General features: G+C 56.9%; 1 protein-coding gene across 5 annotated transcripts in view; it reads left to right on the top strand.

Moving 5' to 3' along the window:
- LOC142496631 (phospholipid-transporting ATPase ABCA1-like) overlaps nt 1–27725 on the top strand; it is a 1672602-nt gene that overhangs the window by 874017 nt on the left and 770860 nt on the right. For all 5 annotated transcript variants that reach the window (XM_075603302.1, XM_075603295.1, XM_075603331.1 and 2 more), the window contains one exon: nt 2617–2801. In XM_075603302.1, the coding sequence (XP_075459417.1) occupies nt 2617–2801 (185 nt within the window). The remainder of the gene's footprint in view (nt 1–2616; nt 2802–27725) is intronic.

The raw sequence follows: 27725 nt of genomic DNA, 5'->3' as shown, positions 1-27725 counted from the left end.
TATATATATATATATATATATATATATATATATATATCCACTTACACTTAGGGTCACGTGGTACAGGGAACTACGGTGGCCAAGCAGCTCAAGCTCCAGAGCTGCATCCTGCATCAGTTCCTGCATCCTGCTACTCGATCGGTGGAAGATTGAATACAGCCAGAAATACCTACTATCCTTGCAGAAGTGAAGGAGAAAGGCTGTACCAGCAGCATATCCCACAGCAGAGCTGATTCACAGCAGCTATATTTGTATGCAGATGGAAGACCTTTGAGACTTGGACGTCGGCGTGGTGCATGGGCTTGTCCCATAAATTGCTTATTTTAAACTGACAAAGTGTGAGTTGGCAATCGTCTGTTCATGAAAATGAAAACCTTTTAAATCTGAATTTACACAAGGATCGGGCGCTTTTTCTTTCTTCTTTTTCTCTTATATATATATATATCCACTTACACACAGAGCCACCGACAGAAATCTTCTTGGGCCCAGAACAAATGACAGGAGCAGACCCCTTGACCCTCTGGCATACTGGGGAGACACTCGGGGAGGAGAGGGAAGGTATGAGACTTGATAGGGTTTTGAGAATAAGGAACAATGTGGTGGAGGGAGAAGGAGGTATTGCGGGGAGGGAGGAGGAGGTATTGGGGTTAATTATGTATGGGAAGGGAGCTGAAGGTATGGGGGGAAAGTAAGTATGGGTAGGGGAGAAGCAGGTATGGGGGGAAAAGAGGTATGGGAAAATTATTATTTTTGGGGGGAAAATATGTATTTGGGGAAAATGAGGCATGCGGTGGAGAAGGAGCTATGGGGGGAAGATAAGGAGCTATGAGGCAAAGAAGTAGCTATTGGTGGGAGAATAAAATAATGGGAGATAGTATGGGTATTGGGGGGAGTAGGTTTGGGCCTGGGGGGAATAGGTATGGACCTTAGGGGGAGTAGGTATGGGACTTGGTGGGAGTAAGTATGGGCCTTGGGGGGGGGGGTAAGTATGGGCCTGGGAGGAAGGAAATATGGACCTGGGGTTGGAAGTAAATATGGACCTGAGCAAGGGGAGAAGTAAGTATGGAAGTAAGTATGGGCAGGCAGGAGTAGGTATGGGCCGTTGTGGGGGTGTAGGTGTGGGCCTAGTGGGGTTTAAGTATTTAAGGGGGTGGGGAAGTAGGTAGAGTCCAGGGGGGAATATGTAGGGGTCTGGAAGGGGGATATGTAGAGGCATAAAGGGGGACGTTGGGGTCCAGCGGGAGGGGAATAGTTTGGGGCTTGGGGAAAGTAGGTATGGGCTGGCAGGGGGGGGGGGGGGAGGAAGGCGTAGTTAAGGGCCTTAAGGGGATTCCAGAGGAGGACTCAGGGCCATGTGTGCCTAACTAAGGCCAGAGGAGGGGTCCTGCTAAAGGCCTAGCCTCTTGTGAACTTAAGGGAGAGGCAGGCCTACCCAGGAACTGTAGTGAGAGGTGGGCCTACCCAGATGTTAGAAATTGCTGACATTTTAATAGGAAGTTGGGCCCAACTTCCTGTCTAGGCCAGCTGGGCCTCCCAGAACTTCTGGACCCAGGCCACGTGCCCCAGCTATCCCCCCATCAGTGGCCACGTGTGTATATATGTATAGGGGGAGGGATAAGGAGGTATGGGGGGGGGGGGGAAGTAGGCATGGGGTGGGATATAGAGCTAAAAGGAGGTATTGGAGACATAATATGGGCCTGGGGATTAGTAGGTTTGGGTCCTGGGGTTGGTAGTAGGTATGGGCATTGGGAGGGAGTATGGACCTGGGGGTGGGAGAATATATGTACTAGATTTATCATATGGGAAAACCAATTGATTGCAATGTTATCTTATTTCTTTGTTAAGCCTGTTGGTGCCTTTACTATAATTCTGGCCCAGTTTTTTCACTTGAAGACTTTGATAAATAAAGTTTTTCAAATATTTTTGGCCAACAGGTGAAAGCTCTTTTTATGTACTTTTGGTTTTGACTTAAAATTTGTAACATATCTAAAACTTCCACTAACATGCATTAGGGTGAAGAAAATGTTTTTAGGGACACCAGGTCACTTTACAGTACTCTCTTTCTGCAGTGCTTAAACTAGAAAAAATTGCAGAAGCTCTAGTTTGAATTTTATGTAGAGATTTACAGTATGTGTTCTGTATAACAAGGTCACCAACACCATAATGTTAGGCTGTTAGAGAGACCTGCACTCTGCTTTAGAGAAATAACTTTATAGTATAATTTGTGTATGTAACATTGTAGAGACATGCAGTAAAGATTTTAAATATGAGTTGTACAGTATTTTAAAAATCAATGATTCTACAATTTTACTAATCTGGCACCTCTAAGTGGTCAAAGATGTTCCTATATCCACGGTCTAATATTACATACCATATTAAAATAAAATATATCTGAATAATGTATAGAATTTTACCAATCCGTTTTCAAATGTTATTTCATAAGGTGTAGAAGTATGAAGACATCTAAAGTATTTGTAAACAATTATGCATGCTATCCAAACTGACTAAGAGAATTATATTGTACATATTTTTAACAAAGATTAATGAAAAAGTATTTTGGTTTGCAAAATTTTTATTGCTACATATATAAAATCGGATGTTTTATTGATACTGTAGGGCGCACCATTATTCTCTCAACCCATCATATGGATGAAGCTGACATTTTAGGAGACAGAATAGCTATTATTTCACATGGGAAGCTTTGCTGCTGTGGATCCTCTATGTTTTTGAAAAAATGCTTTGGAAGTGGATATTTTCTCACGCTTGTCAGAGCAACAGGAACTGGAACTAAGATAACACAGGTAATGTGTTTATGTACATATATTGTATTTCCTCATAACTGTTTGCTTAAGGGAACCACCAGTTTTGTCATTTCTCACATTTAAGTGGTACATATTGCAAAATTCAGGACAAATGGGGACCCCAATGTGGTAGATAGGGTTAAAGCCAGCCTGGAGTAGGAGAAAAAAGTGGTATGTGTTAACGTTAGCCAGGTTCCGATAAATATTAGGATTTGATGACTGGCACCAAAATAACTACATTTGCAGTCTGGTGCCGGTCCTGATATTTTTATCGGATGTAGCGAAAAAAGTATTTTTTAGCGATATAATGTTGAAGACGAAACTTAAAAATAATGCTTTTTGTGGGCGATATGAACACAGAGATCACCAGGCGCTCCTAAGGGTGTCCTAAATAAGAAATAAATGAACAAAATGACAGACGATATTACAAAATGGAAATATACAACCGGTGATGGATTGCAGCTCAACCTTCAATGGATCTTCCTCCGCTGTGAGACACCACAGGACTTCCGGGTTCTACCCCTCACTCAGTCTTTCACTCATGTGACGGCTTCACACTGCTGACACGACAGCTCCTAATGTCATAGGAATCAAAACTCGACACGTGTGCAGTTCCGTGTTTCGCCGGCGGCTTCATCTGGAGTCTTAATGACTTGCCACTGGTTAGCTGCATCATACAGTGGCGGCCGCCTTTAGCCTCGTGCGGCCGTTTCAGCGCGACTTTTAAAACCAGGGGCAGATGCAGTGTTGATGCGGCATGTTCCGGTATTTTTAGGCGCCGCGGGTGGTGTTATTGTATTAGCGCTATCTCGCCATGAATGCGGCATGAACGCGGCAAAGTGCGTGACATTCGGAAAAAATCCCCGAAAAAATTTGGGGATGTAGGAGAATAAAAGGGGCCGCAACAGTATGACAAGGCGCGTCCAACCGGGAGGCGTCTATGACGTAATGGACCCAAACGGCTGCCTGCATCCTCTCTCACCAATCAAGACACAATCTGCTCGATGTTGGACCTATCAACCTCATACAAGGCGGGGCTAGTTACACTGTGTACATACTAATGCTGCTCTGATGTAAAACCTATACGCTGTAATTCAACAATAATATATAAATACAACAAAAATAAATAAACAAATACCCATACAATAACTAAAAAAGGCTGATCTCTTGGTCTCAAGACTAGACATAATGTTATAATTGAGACATCATAATGAAATCCTAAACCCTAGAAAAAAGAAAAAAAGTGATGTTAATAAAATAACAATAAGAGCTCAAAAAATGACAGCTAAAGCTCAAAAATAGAAACCAACATGAGGGGGGACAAGCCTAACAGTAGACCAATACAGAAATATATGTTTATGAAAAAATTAAATATATATTCAGAATATACATTAAAAATCTTATTATATATTTGTGAAAGCACTGTATGCCTGTCTGCATCTTCCTGTGTCCCTAGGGGAAATCTCATTGGTCCCTTGGGCCGCCCACCCCACACCTCTCATTGGCCTGGGGCGGAGTGACGACACACACACACACACACACACACACACACACACACACACACACACACACACACACACACACACACACACACACACACACACACACACACACACACACACACACTCTGTTGCTTGGCCTCACTCTCCCCCGTCAGTTGGACCGCAGCTCACCTTCCACATCCCCCCCTCCTCTCTCGGTGCCCCTCCTCTCCCGGTGCCCCTCACTCTCTCCCCCCTCCCCACCTCACCCAAATCCCCATGCTCCGCAACATCCCCAGCCGCACCATCACCCTCACCGTGCGCCGCTCCCGGAGAGGGGAAGCGCGGCCCTCCTGCTCAGCAGCAAACTCCAGGCTCCTCCCCCCTCGCTCACAATGAGGAAAAGCGCGGCCCGGGCCTCCTGCACTCCCCCTTACGTGCGCCGGCTCCCGGAGAGGGGAAGCGCGGCCCTCCTGCACTCCCCCTCACGTGCGCCGGCTCCCGGAGAGGGGAAGCGCGGCCCTCCTGCTCAGCAGCAAACTCCAGGCACCTCCCCCCTCGCTCACAATGAGGAACGGAGGGGAAGCGTGGCGCGGCCCGGGCCTCCTGCACTCCCCCTCACATGCGCCGGCTCCCGGATGGAGGGGAAGCGCGGCGTGGGCCTCCTCCTCACGTGCACCGGCTCCCAGATGGAGGGTAAGCGCGGCACGGGCCTCCTGCCACTCTTGCCCCCCCCGCCAGCATCCCGAACTCACCTCCTGCCCCAGCCAGATGCCACGGGGTCAAGGTAAGTCACCCACCGTCTCCCACCCAGTCACGCACACACCCAGCCAGTCACCCACACACCCACCCAGTAACCCAGTCACTTTCACCCAGTCACCCACTTTCACCCAGTCACCCACTCACTCACCCACCCAGTCACCCAGCCACTCAGTCACCTACCCACTCAGTCACCCACACACCCACCCACCCAGTCACCCACTCAACCCCCAGTCACCCACCCAGTCACCCAGTCACTTTCACCCAGTCACCCACTTTCACCCAGTCACCCACTCACTCAGTCACCCACTCACTCAGTCACCCACCCACTCACTCAGTCACCCACCCACTCATTCACCCACCCATTCAGTCAGTCACCCAGTCACCCACCCATTCAGTCACCCACCCATTCAGTCAGTCACCCACCCATTCAGTCACCCACCCATTCAGTCAGTCACCCAGTCACCCACCCAGTTACCCGGGAGAAGCCCAACCCTGTCGTCCGCACCCCAAAATTACATCCCGGGCAACGCTGGGTCTCTCAGCTAGTATATATTAAAAAACACATTCTGGAGTCTTTGGATAAAAGAAGCCTGATGGAAAAATTATAAAGATAACCTAAAAAGTTACTAAAATGGAATAAATCTAAAAACCCTTTATTACAATGAAAGAACAATTTAAAAAATATTTGACTATAGAGGCCTGACTATCTTAGGCCTCGGGCATGGTCAGCGCTTATGTGCTGACCCATGCAGCTGCTCGGCACTGAGCCCCTGCAGCCGCAATGAGAGCGGCTTTAGCAGGGGCTCGTGCACGCATCAGCACGCTTGGGGAAGCGTGTGTCTGACGGTGTTTTGAAATTTCCCCGCTTGCCGGAGCGCAGGGCCGGTCACGTGAGCGGTTCGCCCAATGAGGGCGAACCAGCTCCGTGACGTCACTGGCCCTGCTGTATAGGGGCTGTCTCTGTGTCTGTTTGTGTGTCTGTCTCTGTATGTTTGTGTGTGTGTGTATCTCTCTGTGTGTGTCTCTTTGTGTGTGTGTCTCTGTGTGTGTGTCTCTCTCTCTGTCTGTGTGTGTGTCTCTCTGTCTCTGTCTCCATTTTCTCTAACCCCCTTTCCCACTCTCTCCCCCCTTCCCTCTCCCCCATTACTCTCTCTCTCCCCCATTGCTCACTCTCCCCCCCATTGTTCTCTCCCCCCATTGCTCTCTCTTTCTCCCCCCCCATTGCTCTCTCTCACGCCCCCCCTGCGCCCTCTCCCTCACGGCTCCCCCCTCTCTTTCCCGACCCCCCCTCTCTCTCCCCTCCTTCCCTCTCTCCCCCGCTCTGTCCCCCCTTCCTCCTCTCTCTCTCTTCCCTCCTCTCTTCCCCTTCCCTCCTCTCCCCCCTTCCCTCCTCTCTCTCCCCCCTTCCCTCCTCTCCCCTCCTTCCCTCCTCTCCCCCTTCCCTCCTCTCTCTCCCCCCTTCCCTCCTCTCTCTCCCTCTGCCCTCCTCTCTCCCCCCTTCCCTCCTCCCCCCCTTTCCCTCCTCTCTCCCCCTTCTTTCCTCTCCCCCCCGCTCTCTTTCCCCCCTTCCTTCTTCTCCCCCCTTCCCTCCCCCACTCTCTTCCCCTTCCCTACTCTATCCCCCCCATTGCTATCTCTCTCCCCCCATTGCTATCTCTCTCCCCCCATTGCTCTCTCTGTCTCTATTATCCCACATTGCTCTCTCTATCCCCCCTATTGCTCTCTCTCTAGCCCCCCATTGCTCTCCATTTGCCCCCCCTCAGTCAATTTCCCCCCCCCCCTCAGTCCGTTTCCCCCCCTCTCTCAGTCTGTTTGACCCCCCCTTCTCCCAGTCCATTTGCCCCCCTCTCTCAGTCCGTTTGCCCCCCTCCCTCAGTCCGTTGGCCCCCCTCCCTCAGTCCATTTGCCCCCCCCCATCTGTCCATTTGCCCCCCCTCTCACTCCGTTTCCCCCCCTCTCAGTCCGTTTGTCACCCTTCTCAGTCCGTTTGCCCCCCCTCTCAGTCCATTTGCCCCCACTCTCAGTCCATTTGCCCCCTCTCAGTCCATTTGCCCCCCCCTCTCTCAGTCTGTTTGCCCCCCCTCTCTCAGTCCGTTTGCCCCCTCTCTCAGTCCATTTGCCCCCCTCTCTCAGTCCGTTTGCTGCCCTCTCTCAGTCCATTTGCCCCCACCCCCTCTCTCAGTCCATTTGCTCCCCCCTCTCTCAGTCCATTTGCCCCCCCCTCTCTCAGTCCATTTGCCCCCCTCTCTCAGTCCATTTGCCCCGCCCTCTCTCAGTCCATTTACCCCCCCTCTCTGTCCATTTGACCACACCTCCTCTCTCAGTCCATTTGCCCCCCTCTCTCAGTCCATTTGCCCCCCCTCTCTCAGTCCATTTGCCCCCCTTGCTCTGTCCATTTGCCCCCTCTCTCAGTCCATTTGCCCCCCCCCCCTCTCAGTCCATTTCCCCCCTCTCTCAGTCCATTTGCCCCCCCCCCCCCACTCTCAGTCCATTAGCCCCCCCTTTCACCCAGTCACCCACTTTCACCCAGTCACCCACTCACTCACCCACCCACTCAGTCACCCACCCAGTCACCCAGCCACTCAGTCACCTACCCACTCACTCAGTCACCCACCCACCCACTCACTCAGTCACCCACCCACTCACTCAGTCACCCACCCACTCACTTAGTCACCCACCCACTCACTTCGTCACCCACCCACTCACTCAGTCACCCACACACCCACCCACCCAGTCACCCACTCAACCCAGTCACCCACACACCCACCCAGTCACCCAGTCACTTTCACCCAGTCACCCACTTTCACCCAGTCACCCACTCACTCAGTCACCCACTCACTCAGTCACCCACCCACTCACTCAGTCACCCACCCACTCATTCACCCACCCATTCAGTCAGTCACCCACCCATTCAGTCACCCACCCATTCAGTCAGTCACCCACCCATTCAGTCACCCACCCATTCAGTCAGTCACCCAGTCACCCAGTCACCCACCCATTCAGTCAGTCACCCAGTTACCCGGGAGAAGCCCAACCCTGTCGTCTGCACCCCAAAATTACATCCCGGGCAACGCTGGGTCTCTCAGCTAGTATATATTAAAAAACACATTCTGGAGTCTTTGGATAAAAGAAGCCTGATGGAAAAATTATAAAGATAACCTAAAAAGTTACTAAAATGGAATAAATCTAAAAACCCTTTATTACAATGAAAGAACAATTTAAAAAATATTTGACTATAGAGGCCTGACTATCTTAGGCCTCGGGCATGGTCAGCGCTTATGTGCTGACCCATGCAGCTGCTCGGCACTGAGCCCCTGCAGCCGCAATGAGAGCGGCTTTAGCAGGGGCTCGTGCACGCATCAGCACGCTTGGGGAAGCGTGTGTCTGACGGTGTTTTGAAATTTCCCCGCTTGCCGGAGCGCAGGGCCGGTCACGTGAGCGGTTCGCCCAATGAGGGCGAACCAGCTCCGTGACGTCACTGGCCCTGCTGTATAGGGGCTGTCTCTGTGTCTGTTTGTGTGTCTGTCTCTGTATGTTTGTGTGTGTGTGTATCTCTCTGTGTGTGTCTCTTTGTGTGTGTGTCTCTGTGTGTGTGTCTCTCTCTCTGTCTGTGTGTGTGTCTCTCTGTCTCTGTCTCCATTTTCTCTAACCCCCTTTCCCACTCTCTCCCCCCTTCCCTCTCCCCCATTACTCTCTCTCTCCCCCATTGCTCACTCTCCCCCCCATTGTTCTCTCCCCCCATTGCTCTCTCTTTCTCCCCCCCCCCATTGCTCTCTCTCACGCCCCCCCCTGCGCCCTCTCCCTCACGGCTCCCCCCTCTCTTTCCCGACCCCCCCTCTCTCTCCCCTCCTTCCCTCTCTCCCCCGCTCTGTCCCCCCTTCCTCCTCTCTCTCTCTTCCCTCCTCTCTTCCCCTTCCCTCCTCTCCCCCCTTCCCTCCTCTCTCTCCCCCCTTCCCTCCTCTCCCCCCCTTCCCTCCTCTCCCCCCTTCCCTCCTCTCTCTCCCCCCTTCCCTCCTCTCTCTCCCTCTGCCCTCCTCTCTCCCCCCTTCCCTCCTCCCCCCCCTTTCCCTCCTCTCTCCCCCTTCTTTCCTCTCCCCCCCGCTCTCTTTCCCCCCTTCCTTCTTCTCCCCCCTTCCCTCCCCCACTCTCTTCCCCTTCCCTACTCTCTCCCCCCCATTGCTATCTCTCTCCCCCCATTGCTATCTCTCTCCCCCCATTGCTCTCTCTGTCTCTATTATCCCACATTGCTCTCTCTATCCCCCCTATTGCTCTCTCTCTAGCCCCCCATTGCTCTCCATTTGCCCCCCCTCAGTCAATTCCCCCCCCCTCAGTCCGTTTCCCCCCCTCTCTCAGTCTGTTTGACCCCCCCTTCTCCCAGTCCATTTGCCCCCCTCTCTCAGTCCGTTTGCCCCCCTCCCTCAGTCCGTTGGCCCCCCTCCCTCAGTCCATTTGCCCCCCCCATCTGTCCATTTGCCCCCCCTCTCACTCCGTTTTCCCCCCCTCTCAGTCCGTTTGTCACCCCTCTCAGTCCGTTTGCCCCCCCTCTCAGTCCATTTGCCCCCACTCTCAGTCCATTTGCCCCCCTCTCAGTCCATTTGCCCCCCCCTCTCTCAGTCTGTTTGCCCCCCCTCTCTCAGTCCGTTTGCCCCCTCTCTCAGTCCATTTGCCCCCCTCTCTCAGTCCGTTTGCTGCCCTCTCTCAGTCCATTTGACCCCACCCCCTCTCTCAGTCCATTTGCTCCCCCCTCTCTCAGTCCATTTGCCCCCCCTCTCTCAGTCCATTTGCCCCCCTCTCTCAGTCCATTTGCCCCGCCCTCTCTCAGTCCATTTACCCCCCCTCTCTGTCCATTTGACCACACCTCCTCTCTCAGTCCATTTGCCCCCCTCTCTCAGTCCATTTGCCCCCCCTCTCTCAGTCCATTTGCCCCCCTTGCTCTGTCCATTTGCCCCCTCTCTCAGTCCATTTGCCCCCCCCCCCCTCTCAGTCCATTTCCCCCCTCTCTCAGTCCATTTGCCCCCCCCCCCACTCTCAGTCCATTAGCCCCCCCTTTCACCCAGTCACCCACTTTCACCCAGTCACCCACTCACTCACCCACCCACTCAGTCACCCACCCAGTCACCCAGCCACTCAGTCACCTACCCACTCACTCAGTCACCCACCCACCCACTCACTCAGTCACCCACCCACTCACTCAGTCACCCACCCACTCACTTAGTCACCCACCCACTCACTTAGTCACCCACCCACTCACTCAGTCACCCACACACCCACCCACCCAGTCACCCACTCAACCCAGTCACCCACACACCCACCCAGTCACCCAGTCACTTTCACCCAGTCACCCACTTTCACCCAGTCACCCACTCACTCAGTCACCCACTCACTCAGTCACCCACCCACTCACTCAGTCACCCACCCACTCATTCACCCACCCATTCAGTCAGTCACCCACCCATTCAGTCACCCACCCATTCAGTCAGTCACCCACCCATTCAGTCACCCACCCATTCAGTCAGTCACCCAGTCACCCACCCATTCAGTCAGTCACCCAGTTACCCGGGAGAAGCCCAACCCTGTCGTCTGCACCCCAAAATTACATCCCGGGCAACGCTGGGTCTCTCAGCTAGTATATATTAAAAAACATATTCTGGAGTCTTTGGATAAAAGAAGCCTGATGGAAAAATTATAAAGATAACCTAAAAAGTTACTAAAATGGAATAAATCTAAAAACCCTTTATTACAATGAAAGAACAATTTAAAAAATATTTGACTATAGAGGCCTGACTATCTTAGGCCTCGGGCATGGTCAGCGCTTATGTGCTGACCCATGCAGCTGCTCGGCACTGAGCCCCTGCAGCCGCAATGAGAGCGGCTTTAGCAGGGGCTCGCGCACGCATCAGCACGCTTGGGGAAGCGTGTGTCTGACGGTGTTTTGAAATTTCCCCGCTTGCCGGAGCGCAGGGCCGGTCACGTGAGCGGTTCGCCCAATGAGGGCGAACCAGCTCCGTGACGTCACTGGCCCTGCTGTATAGGGGCTGTCTCTGTGTCTGTTTGTGTGTCTGTCTCTGTATGTTTGTGTGTGTGTGTATCTCTCTGTGTGTGTCTCTTTGTGTGTGTGTCTCTGTGTGTGTGTCTCTCTCTCTGTCTGTGTGTGTGTCTCTCTGTCTCTGTCTCCATTTTCTCTAACCCCCTTTCCCACTCTCTCCCCCCTTCCCTCTCCCCCATTACTCTCTCTCTCCCCCATTGCTCACTCTCCCCCCCATTGTTCTCTCCCCCCATTGCTCTCTCTTTCTCCCCCCCCATTGCTCTCTCTCACGCCCCCCCTGCGCCCTCTCCCTCACGGCTCCCCCCTCTCTTTCCCGACCCCCCCTCTCTCTCCCCTCCTTCCCTCTCTCCCCCGCTCTGTCCCCCCTTCCTCCTCTCTCTCTCTTCCCTCCTCTCTCTCCCTCTTCCCTCCTCTCTCCCCCCTTCCCTCCTCCCCCCCCTTTCCCTCCTCTCACCCCCTTCTTTCCTCTCCCCCCGATCTCTTTCCCCCCTTCCTTCTTCTCCCCCCTTCCCTCCCCCACTCTCTTCCCCTTCCCTACTCTCTCCCCCCCATTGCTATCTCTCTCCCCCCATTGCTATCTCTCTCCCCCCATTGCTCTCTCTGTCTCTATTATCCCACATTGCTCTCTCTATCCCCCTATTGCTCTCTCTCTAGCCCCCCATTGCTCTCCATTTGCCCCCCCTCAGTCAATTTCCCCCCCCCTCAGTCCGTTTCCCCCCCTCTCTCAGTCTAATTGACCCCCCCTTCTCCCAGTCCATTTGCCCCCCTCTCTCAGTCCGTTTGCCCCCCTCCCTCAGTCCGTTGGCCCCCCTCTCTGTCCATTTGCCCCCCCCATCTGTCCATTTGCCCCCCCTCTCACTCAGTTTTCCCCCCCTCTCAGTCTGTTTGTCACCCCTCTCAGTCCATTTGCCCCCCCTCTCAGTCCATTTGCCCCCACTCTCAGTCCATTTGCCCCCCTCTCAGTCCATTTGCCCCCCCCTCTCTCAGTCTGTTTGCCCCCCCTCTCTCAGTCCGTTTGCCCCCTCTCTCAGTCCATTTGCCCCCCTCTCTCAGTCCGTTTGCTGCCCTCTCTCAGTCCATTTGACCCCACCCCCTCTCTCAGTCCATTTGCTCCCCCCTCTCTCAGTCCATTTGCCCCCCCCTCTTTCAGTCCATTTGCCCCCCTCTCTCAGTCCATTTGCCCCGCCCTCTCTCAGTCCATTTACCCCCCCTCTCTGTCCATTTGACCACACCTCCTCTCTCAGTCCATTTTCCCCCCTCTCTCCGTCCATTTGCCCCCCCTCTCTCAGTCCATTTGCCCCCCTTGCTCTGTCCATTTGCCCCCTCTCTCAGTCCATTTTCCCCCCCTCTCAGTCCATTTCCCCCCCCCCCTCTCAGTCCATTTCCCCCCTCTCTCAGTCCATTTGCCCCCCCCCCACTCTCAGTCCATTAGCCCCCCCCCACTCTAAGTCCATTTGCCCCCCCCTCTCTCTCAGTCCATTTGCCCCCCCCTCTCTCAGTCCATTTCCCCCCCCCCCTCTCAGTCCATTTGCCCCCCTCTCTCAGTCCATTTGCCCCCCCCCCCTCTCTCAGTCCATTTGCCCCCCCTCTCTCAGTCCATTTGCCCCCCTATCTCAGTCTTTTTGCCCCCTCTCTCAGTACATTTGCCCCCTCTCTCAGTACATTTGCCCCCCCTCTCTGTCCTTTTGCCCCCCCCTCTCTCAGTCCATTTGCCCCCCTCTCTGTCCATTTGCCCCCCCCTCTCTCAGTCCATTTCCCCCCCCTCTCTCAGTCCATTTCCCCCCCACCTCTCTCAGTCCATTTGCCCCCCCTCTCTCAGTCCATATGCCCCCCCTCTCTCAGTCCATTTGCCCCCCCTCTCTCAGTCCATTTGCCCCCCCTCTCTCAGTCCATTTGCCCCCCCCCTCTCAGTCCATTTGCCCCTCCCTCTCTCAGTCCATTTGCCCCCTCTCTCTCAGTCCATTTGCCCCCCCACTCTCGGTCCATTAGCCCCCCCCTCTCTGTCAAATTGCCCCCCCGCTCTCTGTCCATTTGCCCCCCCTCTCTTAGTCCATTTGCCCACCCTCTCTCAGTCCATTTGCCCCCCCACCCCTCTCAGTCCATTTCCCCCCCCCTCTCTCAGTCCATTTGCCCCCCCCCCTGTCTCAGTCCATTTCCCCCCCTCTCTCAGTCCATTCCCCCCCCCTCTCAGTCCATTTGCCCCCCCCATCTCAGTCCATTTGCCCCCGCCCTCTCTCAGTCCATTTGCCCCCCCTCTCTCAGTCCATTTGCCCCCCCTCTCTCAGTCCATTTGCCCCCACTCTCTCAGTCCATTTGCCCCCCCCCCTCTCTCAGTCCATTTGCCCCCTCTCTCTCAGTCCATTTGCCCCCCCTCTCTCAGTCCATTTGCCCCCCCCCCCTCTCAGTCCATTTGCCCCCCCTCTCTCAGTCCATTTGCCCCCCTCTCTCAGTCCATTTGCCCCCCCTCTCTCAGTCCATTTGCCCCCCCTCTCTCAATCCTTTTGCCCCCCTCTCTCAGTCCATTTGCCCCCCCTCTCTCAGTCCATTTCCCCCCCCTCTCTCAGTCCATTTCCCCCCCACTTTTCTCAGTCCATTTGCCCCCCCTCTCTCAGTCCATTTGCCCCCCCTCTCTCAGTCCATTTGCCCCCCCTCTTTCAGTCCATTTGCCCCCCCTCTTTCAGTCCATTTGCCCCTCCCTCTCTCAGTCCATTCCCCCCCTTCTCAGTCCATTTGCCCCCCCTCTCTAAGTCCATTTGCCCCCCCACTCTCGGTCCATTTCCCCCCCCCTCTCTCAGTCCATTTGCCCCCCCTTCTCTCAGTCCATTTGCCCCCCCTCTCTCAGTACATTTGCCCCCCCTGTCTTAGTCCATTTCCCCCCTCTCTCAGTCCATTTGCCCCCCCTCTCTCAGTCCATTTCCCCCCCTCTCAGTCCATTTGCCCCCCTCTCAGTCCATTTGCACCCCCTCTCTCAGTCCATTTGCCCCCCCTCTCTCAATCCATTTGCCCCCCCCCCCTCTCTCAGTCCATTTGAACCCCCTCTCTCAGTCCATTTGCCCCCCCTCTCTCAGTCCATTTCCCCCCTCTCTCAGTCCATTTGCCCCCCCCCTCTCTCAGTCCATTTGCCCCCCCTCTCTCAGTCCATTTGCCCTCCCCCTCTCTCAGTCCATTTGCCCTCCCCCTCTTTCAGTCCATTTCCCCCCCCCTCTCTGTCCATTTGTCCCCCATCCCTCAGTCCATTCCCCCCACTCTCTCAGTCCATTTGCCCCCCTCTCTCTCAGGCCATTTCCCCCCTCTCTCAGTCCATTTGCCCCCCCCTCTCTCAGTCCATTTGCCCCCCCCTCTCTAAGTCCATTTGCCCCCCCCTCTCAGTCCATTTGCCCCCCCCCTCTCAGTCCATTTGCCCCCCCCTCTCAGTCCATTTGCCACCCTCCTCTCTCAGTCCATTTGCCCCCCCCCCTCTCTCAGTCCATTTGCCCCCCCCTCTCTCAGTCCATTTCCCCCCCTCTCTCAGTCCATTTGCCCCCCTCTATCAGTATATTTGCCCCCCCTCTCTCAGTCCATTTGCCCCCCCTCTCAGTCCATTTGCCCCCCCCTCTTTCAGTCAATTCCCCCCCCTCTCTCAGTCCATTTGCCCCCCTCTCTCTCTGGCCATTTCCCCCCCTCTCTTAGTCCATTTGCCCCCCCCTCTCTAAGTCTATTTGCACCCCTCCTCTCAGTTCTTTTGCCCCCCCCCTCTCAGTCCATTTACCACCCCCCTCTCTCAGTCCATTCGCCCCCCCTCTCTCAGTACATTTGCCCCCCCCCTCTCTCAGTCCATTCGCCCCCCTCTCTCAGTACATTTGCCCCCCCTTCTCTCAGTCCATTTGCCCCCCCCCCTCTCAGTCCATTTGCCCCTCTCTCTCAGTCCATTTGCCCCCCCCTCTCTCAGTCCATTTGCCCCCCCTCTCAGTCCATTTGCCCCCCTCTCTCAGTCCATTTGCCCCCCTCTCTCAGTCCATTTGCCCCCCCTCTCTCAGTCCATTTCCACCCCCCTTTCTCAGTCCATTTGCCCCCCCCCTCTCTCAGTCCATTTGCCCCCCCCTCTCTCAGTCCATTTGCCCCCTCTCTCAGTCCATTTGCCCCCCCCCTCTCAGTCCATTTGCCCCCCCCTCTCAGTCCATTTGCCACCCCCTCTCTCAGTCCATTTGCCTCCCCTCTCAGTCCATTTGCACACCCCTCTCTCAGTCCATTTGCACACCCCTCTCTCAGTCCATTTGCACACCCCTCTCTCAGTCCATTTGCCCCCCCTCTCAGTCCATGTGCCCCCCCTCTCTCAGTCCATTTGCCCCCCCCCCCTCTCAGTCCATTTGCCCCCCTCTCTCAGTCCATTTGCCCCCCCCCCTCTCTCAGTCCATTTGCCCCCCCTCTCTCAGTCCATTTGCCCCCCTATCTCAGTCTTTTTGCCCCCTCTCTCAGTACATTTGCCCCCTCTCTCAGTACATTTGCCCCCCCTCTCTGTCCTTTTGCCCCCCCTCTCTCAGTCCATTTGCCCCCCTCTCTGTCCATTTGCCCCCCCCTCTCTCAGTCCATTTCCCCCCCCTCTCTCAGTCCATTTCCCCCCCACCTCTCTCAGTCCATTTGCCCCCCCTCTCTCAGTCCATATGCCCCCCCTCTCTCAGTCCATTTGCCCCCCCTCTCTCAGTCCATTTGCCCCCCCTCTCTCAGTCCATTTGCCCCCCCCCCTCTCAGTCCATTTGCCCCTCCCTCTCTCAGTCCATTTGCCCCCTCTCTCTCAGTCCATTTGCCTCCCCACTCTCGGTCCATTAGCCCCCCCCTCTCTGTCAAACTGCCCCCCCGCTCTCTGTCCATTTGCCCCCCCTCTCTTAGTCCATTTGCCCACCCTCTCTCAGTCCATTTGCCCCCCCACCCCTCTCAGTCCATTTCCCCCCCCCTCTCTCAGTCCATTTGCCCCCCCCTGTCTCAGTCCATTTCCCCCCCTCTCTCAGTCCATTCCCCCCCCCTCTCAGTCCATTTGCCCCCCCCATCTCAGTCCATTTGCCCCCGCCCTCTCTCAGTCCATTTGCCCCCCCTCTCTCAGTCCATTTGCCCCCCCTCTCTCAGTCCATTTGCCCCCACTCTCTCAGTCCATTTGCCCCCCCCCTCTCTCAGTCCATTTGCCCCCCTCTCTCTCAGTCCATTTGCCCCCCCTCTCTCAGTCCATTTGCCCCCCCCCTCTCAGTCCATTTGCCCCCCCTCTCTCAGTCCATTTGCCCCCCTCTCTCAGTCCATTTGCCCCCCCTTCTCTCAGTCCATTTGCCCCCATCTCTCAGTCCATTTGCCCCCCTCTCTCAGTCCATTTGCCCCCCCTCTCTCAATCCTTTTGCCCCCCTCTCTCAGTCCATTTGCCCCCCCTCTCTCAGTCCATTTCCCCCCCCTCTCTCAGTCCATTTCCCCCCCACTTTTCTCAGTCCATTTGCCCCCCCTCTCTAAGTCCATTTGCCCCCCCTCTCTCAGTCCATTTGCCCCCCCTCTTTCAGTCCATTTGCCCCCCTCTTTCAGTCCATTTGCCCCTCCCTCTCTCAGTCCATTCCCCCCCTTCTCAGTCCATTTGCCCCCCCTCTCTAAGTCCATTTGCCCCCCCACTCTCGGTCCATTTCCCCCCCCCTCTCTCAGTCCATTTGCCCCCCCTTCTCTCAGTCCATTTGCCCCCCCTCTCTCAGTACATTTGCCCCCCCTGTCTTAGTCCATTTCCCCCCTCTCTCAGTCCATTTGCCCCCCCTCTCTCAGTCCATTTCCCCCCCTCTCAGTCCATTTGCCCCCCTCTCAGTCCATTTGCCCCCCCTCTCTCAATCCATTTGCCCCCCCCCCCGTCAGTCCATTTGCCCCCCCCCTCTCTCAGTCCATTTGAACCCCCTCTCTCAGTCCATTTGCCCCCCCTCTCTCAGTCCATTTCCCCCCTCTCTCAGTCCATTTGCCCCCCCCTCTCTCAGTCCATTTGCCCCCCCTCTCTCAGTCCATTTGCCCTCCCCCTCTCTCAGTCCATTTGCCCTCCCCCTCTTTCAGTCCATTTCCCCCCCCCTCTCTGTCCATTTGTCCCCCATCCCTCAGTCCATTCCCCCCACTCTCTCAGTCCATTTGCCCCCCTCTCTCTCAGGCCATTTCCCCCCTCTCTCAGTCCATTTGCCCCCCCCTCTCTCAGTCCATTTGCCCCCCCCTCTCTAAGTCCATTTGCCCCCCCCTCTCAGTCCATTTGCCCCCCCCCTCTCAGTCCATTTGCCCCCCCCTCTCAGTCCATTTGCCACCCTCCTCTCTCAGTCCATTTGCCCCCCCCCTCTCTCAGTCCATTTGCCCCCCCCTCTCTCAGTCCATTTCCCCCCCTCTCTCAGTCCATTTGCCCCCCTCTATCAGTATATTTGCCCCCCCTCTCTCAGTCCATTTGCCCCCCCTCTCAGTCCATTTACCCCCCCCTCTCTCAGTCAATTCCCCCCCCCTCTCTCAGTCCATTTGCCCCCCTCTCTCTCTGGCCATTTCCCCCCCTCTCTTAGTCCATTTGCCCCCCCCTCTCTCAGTCAATTCCCCCCCCCTCTCTCAGTCCATTTGCCCCCCTCTCTCTCTGGCCATTTCCCCCCTCCTCTCAGTTCTTTTGCCCCCCCCTCTCAGTCCATTTACCACCCCCCTCTCTCAGTCCATTCGCCCCCCCTCTCTCAGTACATTTGCCCCCCCCTCTCTCAGTCCATTCGCCCCCCTCTCTCAGTACATTTGCCCCCCCTTCTCTCAGTCCATTTGCCCCCCCCCCCTCTCAGTCCATTTGCCCCTCTCTCTCAGTCCATTTGCCCCCCCCTCTCTCAGTCCATTTGCCCCCCCTCTCAGTCCATTTGCCCCCCTCTCTCAGTCCATTTGCCCCCCTCTCTCAGTCCATTTGCCCCCCCTCTCTCAGTCCATTTCCCCCCCCCCTTTCTCAGTCCATTTGCCCCCCCCCCTCTCTCAGTCCATTTGCCCCCCCCTCTCTCAGTCCATTTGCCCCCTCTCTCAGTCCATTTGCCCCCCCCCCTCTCAGTCCATTTGCCCCCCCCTCTCAGTCCATTTGCCACCCCCTCTCTCAGTCCATTTGCCTCCCCTCTCAGTCCATTTGCACACCCCTCTCTCAGTCCATTTGCACACCCCTCTCTCAGTCCATTTGCACACCCCTCTCTCAGTCCATTTGCCCCCCCTCTCAGTCCATGTGCCCCCCCTCTCTCAGTCCATTTGCCCCCCCTCTCTCAGTCCATTTGCCCCCCCTTTCTCAGTCCATTTGCCCCCCCTTTCTCAGTCCATTTGCCCCCCCCCTCTCTCAGTCCATTTGCCCCCCCACTCTCAGTCCATTTGCCCCCGCTCTCTCAGTCCATTTGCCCCCCCTCTCTCAGTCCATTTGCCCCCCCTTCTCTCAGTCCATTTGCCCCCCTCTCTCAGTCCATTTGCCCCCCTTCTCAGTCCATTTGCCCCCCCTCTCTAAGTCCATTTGCCCCCCCACTCTCGGTCCATTTGCCCCCCCCCCTCTCTGTCAAATTGCCCCCCCGCTCTCTGTCCATTTGCCCCCCCTCTCTTAGTCCATTTGCCCACCCTCTCTCAGTCCATTTGCCCCCCACCCCTCTCAGTCCATTTCCCCCCCCTCTCTCAGTCCATTTGCCCCCCCTGTCTCAGTCCATTTCCCCCCCCTCTCTGTCCATTCCCCCCCCCCTCTCAGTCCATTTGCCCCCCCCCCATCTCAGTCCATTTGCCCCTGCCCTCTCTCAGTCCATTTGCCCCCCCTCTCTCAGTCCATTTGCCCCCCCTCTCTCAGTCCATTTGCCCCCACTCTCTCAGTCCATTTCCCCCCCCCCTCTCTCAGTCCATTTGCCCCCCTCTCTCTCAGTCCATTTGCCCCCCCTCTCTCAGTCCATTTGCCCCCCCACCTCTCAGTCCATTTGCCCCACCTCTCTCAGTCCATTTGCCCCCCTCTCTCAGTCCATTTGCCCCCCCTTCTCTCAGTCCATTTGCCCCCATCTCTCAGTCCATTTGCCCCCCTCTCTCAGTCCATTTGCCCCCCCTTTCTCAATCCTTTTGCCCCCCTCTCTCAGTCCATTTGCCCCCCCTCTCTCAGTCCATTCCCCCCCACTTTTCTCAGTCCATTTGCCCCCCCTCTCTCAGTCCATTTGCCCCCTCTCTCTCAGTCCATTTGCCCCCCCTCTCTCAGTCCATTTGCCCCCCCTCTTTCAGTCCATTTGCCCCTCCCTCTCTCAGTCCATTCCCCCCCTTCTCAGTCCATTTGCCCCCCCTCTCTAAGTCCATTTGCCCCCCACTCTCGGTCCATTTCCCCCCCCTCTCTCAGTCCATTTGCCCCCCCTTCTCTCAGTCCATTTGCCCCCCCCTCTCTCAATACATTTGCCCCCCCTGTCTCAGTCCATTTCCCCCCTCTCTCAGTCCATTTGCCCCCCCTCTCTCAGTCCATTTCCCCCCCTCTCAGTCCATTTGCCCCCCCTCTCAGTCCATTTGCACCCCCTCTCTCAGTCCATTTGCCCCCCCTCTCTCAATCCATTTGCCCCCCCCCCCCTGTCAGTCCATTTGCCCCCCCCCCTCTCTCAGTCCATTTGAACCCCCTCTCTCAGTCCATTTGCCCCCCTCTCTCAGTCCATTTCCCCCCTCTCTCAGTCCATTTGCCCCCATCTCTCAGTCCATTTGCCCCCCTCTCTCAGTCCATTTGCCCCTTCTCTCTCAATCCTTTTGCCCCCCTCTCTCAGTCCATTTGCCCCCCCTCTCTCAGTCAATTTCCCCCCCCTCTCTCAGTCCATTTGCCCCCCTCTCTCTCTGGCCATTTCCCCCCCTCTCTTAGTCCATTTGCCCCCCCCCCTCTCTCAGTCCATTCGCCCCCCTCTCTCAGTACATTTGCCCCCCCTTCTCTCAGTCCATTTGCCCCCCCCCCTCTCAGTCCATTTGCCCCCCTCTCTCAGTCCATTTGCCCCCCCCTCTCTCAGTCCATTTGCCCCCCCTCTCAGTCCATTTGCCCCCCTCTCTCAGTCCATTTGCCCCCCCTCTCTCAGTCCATTTCCCCCCCCCTTTCTCAGTCCATTTGCCCCCCCCTCTCTCAGTCCATTTGCCCCCCCCTCTCTCAGTCCATTTGCCCCCTCTCTCAGTCCATTTGCCCCCCCCCCCCTCTCAGTCCATTTGCCCCCCCCCTCTCAGTCCATTTGCCACCCCCTCTCTCAGTCCATTTGCCTCCCCTCTCAGTCCATTTGCACACCCCTCTCTCAGTCCATTTGCACACCCCTCTCTCAGTCCATTTGCCCCCCCCTCTCTCAGTCCATTTGCCCCCCCTCTCAGTCCATGTGCCCCCCCTCTCTCAGTCCATTTGCCCCCCCTCTCTCAGTCCATTTGCCCCCCCTTTCTCAGTCCATTTGCCCCCCCTTTCTCAGTCCATTTGCCCCCCCTCTCTCAGTCCATTTGCCCCCCCACTCTCAGTCCATTTGCCCCCGCTCTCTCAGTCCATTTGCCCCCCCCTCTCTCAGTCCATTTGCCCCCCCTTCTCTCAGTCCATTTGCCCCCCTCTCTCAGTCCATTTGCCCCCCTTCTCAGTCCATTTGACCCCCCTCTCTCAGTCCATTTCCCCCCCTCTCAGTACATTTGCCCCCCCTCTCAGTCCATTTGCACCCCCTCTCTCAGTCCATTTGCCCCCACTCTCTCAGTCCATTTGCCCCCCCCCCCTCTCTCAGTCCATTTGCCCCCCTCTCTCTCAGTCCATTTGCCCCCCCTCTCTCAGTCCATTTGCCCCCCCCCCTCTCAGTCCATTTGCCCCCCCTCTCTCAGTCCATTTGCCCCCCTCTCTCAGTCCATTTGCCCCCCTTCTCTCAGTCCATTTGCCCCCATCTCTCAGTCCATTTGCCCCCCTCTCTCAGTCCATTTGCCCCTTCTCTCTCAATCCTTTTGCCCCCCTCTCTCAGTCCATTTGCCCCCCCTCTCTCAGTCAATTTCCCCCCCCTCTCTCAGTCCATTTCCCCCCCACGTTTCTCAGTCCATTTGCCCCCCCTCTCTCTGTCCATTTGCCCCCCCTCTTTCAGTCCATTTGCCCCCCCTCTTTCAGTCCATTTGCCCCTCCCTCTCTCAGTCCATTCCCCCCCTTCTCAGTCCATTTGCCCCCCCTCTCTAAGTCCATTTGCCCCCCCACTCTCGGTCCATTTCCCCCCCTCTCTCAGTCCATTTGCCCCCCTTCTCTAAGTCCATTTGCCCCCCCTCTCTCAGTACATTTGCCCCCCCTGTCTCAGTCCATTTCCCACCTCTCTCAGTCCATTTGCCCCCCCTCTCTCAGTCAATTTCCCCCCCTCTCAGTCCATTTGCCCCCCCTCTCAGTCCATTTGCACCCCCTCTCTCAGTCCATTTCCCCCCCTCTCAGTCCATTTTCCCCCCCTCTCAGTCCATTTGCCCCCCTCTCTCAGTCCATTTCCCCCCTCTCTCAGTCCATTTGCCCCCCCTCTCTCAGTCCATTTGCCCCCCCTCTCTCAGTCCATTTGCCCTCCCCCTCTCTCAGTCCATTTGCCCTCCCCCTCTCTCAGTCCATTTCCCCCCCCTCTCTGTCCATTTGTCCCCCCTCCCTCAGTCCATTCCCCCCACTCTCTCAGTCCATTTGCCCCCCTCTCTCTCAGGCCATTTCCCCCCCTCTCTCAGTCCTTTTGCCCCCCCCCCTCTCTCAGTCCATTTGCCCCCCCCCCCCTCTAAGTCCATTTGCCCCCCCCCCCCTCTCAGTCCATTTGCCCCCCCTCTCAGTCCATTTGCCACCCTCCTCTCTCAGTCCATTTGCCCCCCCCCCTCTCTCAGTCCATTTGCCCCCCCCTCTCTCAGTCCATTTCCCCCCCCTCTCTCAGTCCATTTGCCCCCCTCTATCAGTACATTTGCCCCCCCTCTCTCAGTCCATTTGCCCCCCCCTCTCAGTCCATTTGCCCCCCCCTCTCTCAGTCAATTCCCCCCCCTCTCTCAGTCCATTTGCCCCCCTCTCTCTCTGGCCATTTCCCCCCCTCTCTTAGTCCATTTGCCCCCCCCCCTCTCTAAGTCTATTTGCACCCCTCCTCTCAGTTCTTTTGCCCCCCCTCTCAGTCCATTTACCACCCCCCTCTCTCAGTCCATTCGCCCCCCTCTCTCAGTCCATTTGCCTCCCCTCTCAGTCCATTTGCACACCCCTCTCTCAGTCCATTTGCACACCCCTCTCTCAGTCCATTTGCCCCCCCCTCTCTCAGTCCATTTGCCCCCCCTCTCAGTCCATGTGCCCCCCCTCTCTCAGTCCATTTGCCCCCCCTCTCTCAGTCCATTTGCCCCCCCTTTCTCAGTCCATTTGCCCCCCCTTTCTCAGTCCATTTGCCCCCCCTCTCTCAGTCCATTTGCCCCCCCACTCTCAGTCCATTTGCCCCTGCTCTCTCAGTCCATTTGCCCCCCCTCTCTCAGTCCATTTGCCCCCCCTTCTCTCAGTCCATTTGCCCCCCTCTCTCAGTCCATTTGCCCCCCTTCTCAGTCCATTTGACCCCCCTCTCTAAGTCCATTTGCCCCCCCACTCTCGGTCCATTTCCCCCCCCTCTCTCAGTCCATTTCCCCCCCTCTCAGTCCATTTGCCCCCCCTCTCAGTCCATTTGCACCCCCTCTCTCAGTCCATTTGCCCCCACTCTCTCAGTCCATTTGCCCCCCCCCCCTCTCTCAGTCCATTTGCCCCCCTCTCTCTCAGTCCATTTGCCCCCCCTCTCTCAGTCCATTTGCCCCCCCCCTCTCAGTCCATTTGCCCCCCCTCTCTCAGTCCATTTGCCCCCCTCTCTCAGTCCATTTGCCCCCCCTTCTCTCAGTCAATTTGCCCCCATCTCTCAGTCCATTTGCCCCCCTCTCTCAGTCCATTTGCCCCTTCTCTCTCAATCCTTTTGCCCCCCTCTCTCAGTCCATTTGCCCCCCCTCTCTCAGTCCATTTCCCCCCCCCTCTCTCAGTCCATTTCCCCCCCCCTCTCTCAGTCCATTTGCCCCCCCCTTTCTCAGTCCATTTGCCCCCCCCTCTCTCAGTCCATTTGCCCCCCCCCTCTCTCAGTCCATTTGCCCCCCCCTCTCTCAGTCCATTTGCCCCCTCTCTCAGTCCATTTGCCCCCCCCTCTCAGTCCATTTGCCCCCCCCTCTCAGTCCATTTGCACCCCCTCTCTCAGTCCATTTGCCCCCCTCTCTCAGTCCATTTGCCCCCCTTGCTCTGTCCATTTGCCCCCTCTCTCAGTCCATTTGCCCCCCCTCTCAGTCCATTTGCCCCCCCCCCCCCCTCTCAGTCCATTTTCCCCCTCTCTCAGTCCATTAGCCCCCCCCACTCTAAGTCCATTTGCCCCCCCTCTCTCTCAGTCCATTTGCCCCCCCCTCTCTCAGTCCAGTTGCCCCCCCTCTCAGTCCATTTGCCCCCCTCTCTCAGTCCATTTGCCCCCCCCTCTCTCAGTCCATTTGCCCCCCCTCTCTCAGTCCATTTGCCCCCCTATCTCAGTCTTTTTGCACCCCTCTCTCAGTCCATTTGCCCCCCACTCTCAGTCCATTTGCCCCCCCTCTCTCAGTCCATTTGCCCCCTCTCATAGTCCATTTGCCCCCCCCTTCTCTCAGTCCATTTGCCCCCCTCTCTCAGTCCATTTGCCCCCTCTCTCAGTACATTTGCCCCCTCTCTCAGTACATTTGCCCCCCTCTCTGTCCTTTTGCCCCCCTCTCTCAGTCCATTTGCCCCCCTCTCTGTCCATTTGCCCCCCCCTCTCTCAGTCCATTTCCCCCCCCTCTCTCAGTCCATTTCCCCCCCACCTCTCTCAGTACATTTGCCCCCCCTCTCTCAATCCATATGCCCCCCTCTCTCAGTCCATTTGCCCCCCCTCTCTCAATCCATTTGCCCCCCTCTCTCAGTCCATTTGCCCCCCCCCCTCTCAGTCCATTTGCCCCCCCCCTCTCAGTCCATTTACCACCCCCCTCTCTCAGTCCATTCGCCCCCCTCTCTCAGTACATTTGCCCCTCCCCCTCTCAGTCCATTTGCCCCCCTCTCTCAGTCCATTTGCCCCCCCCCTCTCTCAGTCCATTTGCCCCCCCCCTCTCTCAGTCCATTTGCCCCCCCCTCTCTCAGTCCATTTGCCCCCCCCTCTCTCAGTCCATTTGCCCCCCCTCTCAGTCCATTTGCCCCCCCTCTCAGTCCATTTGCCCCCCTCTCTCAGTCCATTTGCCCCCCCTCTCTCAGTCCATTTGCCCCCCCCTTTCTCAGTCCATTTGCCCCCCCCTCTCTCAGTCCATTTGCCCCCCCCCTCTCTCAGTCCATTTGCCCCCCCCTCTCTCAGTCCATTTGCCCCCTCTCTCAGTCCATTTGCCCCCCCCTCTCAGTCCATTTGCCCCCCCCCTCTCTCAGTCCATTTGCCCCCTCTCTCAGTCCATTTGCCCCCCCCTCTCAGTCCATTTGCACCCCCTCTCTCAGTCCATTTGCCCCCCTCTCTCAGTCCATTTGCCCCCCTTGCTCTGTCCATTTGCCCCCTCTCTCAGTCCATTTGCCCCCCCTCTCAGTCCATTTGCCCCCCCCCCCCTCTCAGTCCATTTCCCCCCTCTCTCAGTCCATTAGCCCCCCCCACTCTAAGTCCATTTGCCCCCCCTCTCTCTCAGTCCATTTGCCCCCCCCTCTCTCAGTCCAGTTGCCCCCCCCTCTCAGTCCATTTGCCCCCCTCTCTCAGTCCATTTGCCCCCCCCTCTCTCAGTCCATTTGCCCCCCCTCTCTCAGTCCATTTGCCCCCCTATCTCAGTCTTTTTGCACCCCTCTCTCAGTCCATTTGCCCCCCACTCTCAGTCCATTTGCCCCCCCTCTCTCAGTCCATTTGCCCCCTCTCATAGTCCATTTGCCCCCCCCTTCTCTCAGTCCATTTGCCCCCCTCTCTCAGTCCATTTGCCCCCTCTCTCAGTACATTTGCCCCCTCTCTCAGTACATTTGCCCCCCTCTCTGTCCTTTTGCCCCCCTCTCTCAGTCCATTTGCCCCCCTCTCTGTCCATTTGCCCCCCCCTCTCTCAGTCCATTTCCCCCCCTCTCTCAGTCCATTTCCCCCCCACCTCTCTCAGTACATTTGCCCCCCCTCTCTCAATCCATATGCCCCCCCTCTCTCAGTCCATTTGCCCCCCCTCTCTCAGTCCATTTGCCCCCCCTCTCTCAGTCCATTTGCCCCCCCCCCTCTCAGTCCATTTGCCCCCCCCCTCTCAGTCCATTTACCACCCCCCTCTCTCAGTCCATTCGCCCCCCTCTCTCAGTACATTTGCCCCTCCCCCTCTCAGTCCATTTGCCCCCCTCTCTCAGTCCATTTGCCCCCCCCCCTCTCTCAGTCCATTTGCCCCCCCTCTCAGTCCATTTGCCCCCCTCTCTCAGTCCATTTGCCCCCCCTCTCTCAGTCCATTTCCCCCCCCTTTCTCAGTCCATTTGCCCCCCCCCCTCTCTCAGTCCATTTGCCCCCCCCTCTCTCAGTCCATTTGCCCCCTCTCTCAGTCCATTTGCCCCCCCCCCACTCTCAGTCCATTTGCCCCCCCCTCTCAGTCCATTTGCACCCCCTCTCTCAGTCCATTTGCCCCCCCTCTCTCAGTCCATTTGCCCCCCTCTCTCTGTCCATTTGCCCCCTCTCTCAGTCCATTTGCCCCCCCCCTCTCTCAGTCCATTTGCCCCCCCTCTCAGTCCATTTGCCCCCCCCTCTCTCAGTCCATTTGCCCCCCCCTCTCTCAGTCCATTTGCCCCCCCTCTCAGTCCATTTGCCCCCCCTCTCAGTCCATTTGCCCCCCTCTCTCAGTCCATTTGCCCCCCCTCTCTCAGTCCATTTGCCCCCCCTCTCAGTCCATTTGCCCCCCCCCCCCCTCTCAGTCCATTTCCCCCCTCTCTCAGTCCATTAGCCCCCCCCACTCTAAGTCCATTTGCCCCCCCTCTCTCTCAGTCCATTTGCCCCCCCCTCTCTCAGTCCAGTTGCCCCCCCCTCTCAGTCCATTTGCCCCCCTCTCTCAGTCCATTTGCCCCCCCCCTCTCTCAGTCCATTTGCCCCCCCTCTCTCAGTCCATTTGCCCCCCTATCTCAGTCTTTTTGCACCCCTCTCTCAGTCCATTTGCCCCCCACTCTCAGTCCATTTGCCCCCCCTCTCTCAGTCCATTTGCCCCCTCTCATAGTCCATTTGCCCCCCCCTTCTCTCAGTCCATTTGCCCCCCTCTCTCAGTCCATTTGCCCCCTCTCTCAGTACATTTGCCCCCTCTCTCAGTACATTTGCCCCCCTCTCTGTCCTTTTGCCCCCCTCTCTCAGTCCATTTGCCCCCCTCTCTGTCCATTTGCCCCCCCCTCTCTCAGTCCATTTCCCCCCCTCTCTCAGTCCATTTCCCCCCCACCTCTCTCAGTACATTTGCCCCCCCTCTCTCAATCCATATGCCCCCCCTCTCTCAGTCCATTTGCCCCCCCTCTCTCAGTCCATTTGCCCCCCCTCTCTCAGTCCATTTGCCCCCCCCCCCCTCTCAGTCCATTTGCCCCCCCCCTCTCAGTCCATTTACCACCCCCCTCTCTCAGTCCATTCGCCCCCCTCTCTCAGTACATTTGCCCCTCCCCCTCTCAGTCCATTTGCCCCCCTCTCTCAGTCCATTTGCCCCCCCCCCCTCTCTCAGTCCATTTGCCCCCCCTCTCAGTCCATTTGCCCCCCTCTCTCAGTCCATTTGCCCCCCCTCTCTCAGTCCATTTCCCCCCCCTTTCTCAGTCCATTTGCCCCCCCCCCTCTCTCAGTCCATTTGCCCCCCCCTCTCTCAGTCCATTTGCCCCCTCTCTCAGTCCATTTGCCCCCCCCCCCACTCTCAGTCCATTTGCCCCCCCCTCTCAGTCCATTTGCACCCCCTCTCTCAGTCCATTTGCCCCCCCTCTCTCAGTCCATTTGCCCCCCTCTCTCTGTCCATTTGCCCCCTCTCTCAGTCCATTTGCCCCCCCACCCTCTCAGTCCATTTCCCACCTCTCTCAGTCCATTTGCCCCCCCCCCCACTCTCAGTCCATTAGCCCCCCCCCACTCTAAGTCCATTTGCCCCCCCCTCTCTCTCTGTCCATTTGCCCCCCTCTCTCTCAGTCCATTTGCCCCCCCTCTCTCAGTCCATTTGCCCCCCCCCCTCTCAGTCCATTTGCCCCCCCTCTCTCAGTCCATTTGCCCCCCTCTCTCAGTCCATTTGTCCCCCCTTCTCTCAGTCCATTTGCCCCCATCTCTCAGTCCATTTGCCCCCCTCTCTCAGTCCATTTGCCCCCCCTCTCTCAATCCTCTTGCCCCCCTCTCTCAGTCCATTTGCCCCCCCTCTCTCACTCCATTTCCCCCCCCCTCTCTCAGTCCATTTCCCCCCCACTTTTCTCAGTCCATTTGCCCCCCCTCTCTCAGTCCATTTGCCCCCCCTCTTTCAGTCCATTTGCCCCCCCTCTTTCAGTCCATTTGCCCCTCCCTCTCTCAGTCCATTCCCCCCCTTCTCAGTCCATTTGCCCCCCCTCTCTAAGTCTATTTGCCCCCCCACTCTCGGTCCATTTCCCCCCCCCTCTCTCAGTCCATTTGCCCCCCCCTCTCTCAGTCCATTTGCCCCCCCTCTCTCAGTCCATTTGCCCCCCTATCTCAGTCTTTTTGCCCCCCTCTCTCAGTCCATTTGCCC

The sequence above is a fragment of the Ascaphus truei genome, chromosome 1 (genome assembly GCF_040206685.1).
Source record: "Ascaphus truei isolate aAscTru1 chromosome 1, aAscTru1.hap1, whole genome shotgun sequence".
Lineage (NCBI taxonomy): Eukaryota > Metazoa > Chordata > Amphibia > Anura > Ascaphidae > Ascaphus > Ascaphus truei.
This window is presented reverse-complemented; position numbering and strand designations above follow the sequence as displayed.